Source organism: Mesitornis unicolor, unplaced genomic scaffold, assembly GCF_000695765.1.
Source record: "Mesitornis unicolor isolate BGI_N332 unplaced genomic scaffold, ASM69576v1 scaffold1105, whole genome shotgun sequence".
Classification (NCBI taxonomy): Eukaryota; Metazoa; Chordata; class Aves; order Mesitornithiformes; family Mesitornithidae; genus Mesitornis; species Mesitornis unicolor.
In genome coordinates, this window is record NW_010187265.1 from 1,874 (window position 1) to 5,891 (window position 4,018).

General features: G+C 57.7%; 1 protein-coding gene across 1 annotated transcript; it reads right to left on the minus strand.

Moving 5' to 3' along the window:
- Nucleotides 1-234: 234 nt before the first annotated feature.
- Nucleotides 235-2,997, minus strand: LOC104541324 (synaptogyrin-3-like). Its single transcript, XM_010185366.1, has 3 exons — nt 2,968-2,997; nt 2,499-2,739; nt 235-395 (listed from the first exon to the last, which is right to left on the minus strand). The coding sequence occupies exons 1-3, from the start codon at nt 2,995-2,997 to the stop codon at nt 235-237; spliced, it is 432 nt and encodes a 143-aa protein (XP_010183668.1).
- Nucleotides 2,998-4,018: the final 1,021 nt, after the last annotated feature.

Consider the following 4,018-nt stretch of genomic DNA (forward strand, 5'->3'; position numbering starts at 1 on the left):
GGATCGCTGCTGTACCATCCATGTGGGCTTCTGGTGATGCAGAGACAAACCTCTCTTTCACCTCCATAAACCCGTAACGTGAATCGCACACGGGCTCGGCCGTGCCCTCATCCAGCACCCGCATGGTCCTGGTCCCATGGAGGGGATGGCAGTGCCTGCCCCCAGCCCCGGTGTATTTGCAGCTCTAAGGGGGTGTTTTGGAGGTGTCTGTCGCTACCCATCGATTTTAAAACCTCACAACGAGGGCTGAGCTGTCAGTGGTGTGGATACCTGCGCCGGTCCTGGCTCCAGCTGGGAATGGGCACGGTGGCAGCTCCGCACCCACCAGCATGGAGCGGGAAAGGGGGATGCCAGGAAGCCCCATAAGAGCCAGGAGATAATTATTGCTTTAAGATCTGCAGACAACACAGTGCAAACACCAGGAAAGACGTCTTACAGCCGTAATTACAGCCTGGGCCCAAGCAAGCGCAGGTCTGCGGGAGCGGCCGTAAGAGCAGATGGAAGAGAAAGCTGGAAATGCCGTTTGCACAGCGTGGTGGCCCTGCCTGTGTCCTGCACCCTCCTACCCGACTATTTTCCTCACCTGATTATTTCCCAGAAGCATTTTCAGCTTTTACATTGAGCAATAACACACGTATGGAGAGAAAGGATGAAATTGCTGCAACAAAAAAGGAGGAAACCATGAATCCAGAGCTTGGGAGGGAGGGAAGAAGAACGGGACAGAGTAAGGGGTGAAGTCTCTGGGGGTTGTTAACCTGGAGGTAGTTAAAGAAGGGAAATGATGTGGGTCAGCTCAGTGGGCTGGGTGCCCAAGGCTGTGGCAGCAGCACAGGGGGTACGATCGGCTGCGATCTCTGCAGGTGCCAACAAAACCCCGTGTGCTCTGTGGCAGGATCTGCTCTGCTTGTACTGACACCGACTCTGGGAGCCACCAACGGCCTGGCACGTCCCTGCGCGTGGGTGTGCGGCAGCAGGGCTGCAGGAGAGGTTTGGGAAGGCACAGCAATAGGAACGGGATAAAACACAGAGGGCAGGGACCCGTCCTGATGTCTCCCAGTGAAACGAACCCATTGCTCGTCCGTGCAGAAGTGTGCTGTGCGCACCGAGGGTCCACTGCTCGAATTGCCTGCATCACCCAGGGCTTGGGTGGGAAGGGACCCCAGGCGCCAAGCGGGGTCAGATGTGGGCGATAAGGACCAGGCTGAGCGATTCCTCTTGTACTCTCCTCCAGGAAGCTGCACATGAGCGGCGTTGCACTGAATTTGGGCTTAGGAGATGTGAAAATAAGGGAAACCAAGTGTAGATGCGTTCACCTGCGGTCACGGGCTGGTGTCCACATAATCTGCATGGCATTGATTTGCTTTACCAGTGAGGAAGCGGCTTCCCTGTTTTCTCCCAAGAAGCCCGCAGAGGGGCTGGCCCAAGGGACCAGGACGTCTCTGTCCGGACACGCAGCACTTGGAGCACATTCATTGATACTGGGGTGATAAAACATCCCCATGGGCAGCGTTGGGCGGCTTTACCTCTGCAGAGTAGGTGCAACGCTGCAGCACAACCCCTGCACGGCAGAGGCTTTGCAGGGCAGAAACCATCCCCTCCAGCTCCCTGCACACAACGCACGACAAGAGCAAGAGAGAAATGAGGCCGAGATGGAGAGCGGGACCAGTTCACACACGCCTGGCGGGGGGGAGAGCGGCTGCTACGAGGTGCAAGGCGGGGAGGACGGCAGCGACACACAGCATCAGCCAGGAGATGGATGTGATGCTCCCCTTCCGCTCGGATTGAAGGGTTGCAGGCACCGAGCCGCACGGACGGGGCTGTAAATATCACCTAACAAGGGCTGGATGCCGGCGCGTTGGCACGGTGGAAATAAGCTTTCTAGCGAGGAGAGAACATCCTTAACAACAGGAGAGTGCAGGGAGGTGATGACGGATGTTTTCATTTGGGAGCAGAGAGCCATCAGCGACGCTTGCGCTGGATAAATCACCTCCAGACCCTGCTAATGCAAGAGGCTGGACATGGAGAGGATCGGCTGCAAACTCAGCTGGGCAACACAGGACGGAGTCTCCTGGCTCAAGGCTTCCACATTCATGTGGATGAGCCCCAAATCAAGGGGCTCAGGACGGCGTAGAAGAGTCCCAGCCCCATCTGCATGCTGCAGGGATGGCAGTGGGGAGCTGAAGTGTGTTTCTGCTTTGTTCCCAATACAGAAACCCCAAGTGAAACCAGACCCAGACGTCACTGATGAAATGACATTTGCTTGAGCCAGAAGCTGGAGGTGTGGGAGGGTAAAACACCCCTCCTGGTCCCTGAGATGTGACCACCAAACCCAGCTCAGCAAACAGCACTGGTTGTAGAAGTGACACAGATGAGCGGGACACCCCACTGTCCCCAAGCTGTCCCCATCAGCTTCTCTCTGAGCTCACGGCTGGACAGGACAACCCATTGCCACCAAAGTCCTCCCCAGATGAGGCACACGGGTCGTGCCAGAGACCTACCTGAAAAGCCAAGGTCCAGCAGCACGGCCCGTTTGCGGTCCTTCACGCTGCTGATCTGCTGGAAGTAGAGGTCCACGACAAAGAAGAAGATGCAGCCGAAGAAGGCGATGACGCCGATGGCAATGCCGTAGCTGCAGGCACTCTCATTCTTGTTGAAGATGCAGAAGAGATCGGGGTTATGGCTCTCCGTGTTCACGTAGCACTCGTTCACGATGGAGCCAAACACCACGATGGAGAAGATCTGCAGAGGGAAGGGGAAAACACAACTCGCTGCTGTTTGCATTTACCTCTGTTTTGCAACAGCAACAGAACTGGAAGCAATCCTGCCTTTGGCTCCATGGCAACATGGCATTTGTCAGACAGATCCTGACAGATCCCTGGTTGTGGCCCCAAGCAATGGTTGGTACCCAGGTCCTCCTTCACGTGAGCCTGTCTGCCCTTCAGTGGCTGGGTTTGCAGGGGATTTTACGATGTTATCCAATAGACGGGCCAGGTCCATGACGTTACAGAGGATAACGGAGCTGCCTGACCCAGGGTGCCCGGTGGAGGGGGGACTTGGACCCAGCAGCGCAGGGAGGTGCTGCCCTGGGAACGATGGCAATTTTTCGCCTGGCTTAGCAAGGTTGAAGGATGCGGCGCCTGCATCCATTACCCAGTGACCTGGTTTCGGCTCCATGAGGGACAAAAGGGCAGGGGGTTACTGGTGGCTGCCCAGGACCCCAGGGTGTTTCACGTCCCTGCAGGCAGGGAAGAAGCCAGCTGCCTAAATTAATACCACTGACGATGCTGCACGCTGAAGTAATTCCCTTATCCCTCCAACACCAAAGGCAGTGAGCGGAAGCTGCAGGACCAGCTGCGTTACGATTTGCTCTGGATCCTGCTCTGGTAAAGCCGGGAAAGCGCTGGCGGCCGCTGCGACTTCAAGGCAGAGAGCAGGGAGGGACGCGAGGCGTGCAGCCACCCCTCCATCACACTGTGCACCTCTGATCTCTGCCAGCACCAGCTCCCCACAGCCCTGCACGGCTCCAGGACACAGCTGGGGGCTGTGTGTGCAGCAGCAGAGATAAGAGGCTCCCCCAGCAGCTCCTGCTCCGTCTCCTGCAGTGACAACAGGACACGAAGCGCACAGACCGTGACAGGCGACAGACACAGGCGGCAGCGGATGAACCGCAGCTGGTGGCCTCTGCAGAGTCACCCGAGTGTCACCCACACTGCCAATGCCCGGCCATGGGCCGCCTCCTGCAGCCCTGCACTGCTCGGAGCTGGGTGAAACAGAGCAGGAGCAAACCCTTCAGAACCTGCAGTGACAACAGGACACGAAGCGCACAGACCGTGACAGGCGACAGACACAGGCGGCAGCGGATGAACCGCAGCTGGTGGCCTCTGCAGAGTCACCCGAGTGTCACCCACACTGCCAATGCCCGGCCATGGGCCGCCTCCTGCAGCCCTGCACTGCTCGGAGCTGGGTGAAACAGAGCAGGAGCAAACCCTTCAGAAAGCCCAGACAAGCGTTGGCCAGA

Excerpts from the sequence above, each read along its gene's own strand:
- LOC104541324 (XM_010185366.1), bottom strand. The coding sequence starts at position 2,997 with ATGGACCTGGCCCGTCTATTGGATAACATC. Across the intron at positions 2,740-2,967 it reads CCCGTCTATTGGATAACATC|ATCTTCTCCATCGTGGTGTT; the intron begins GTAAAATCCCCT and ends TTCCCTCTGCAG. Across the intron at positions 396-2,498 it reads GCTGGACCTTGGCTTTTCAG|ATCTTAAAGCAATAATTATC; the intron begins GTAGGTCTCTGG and ends TGTTGTCTGCAG.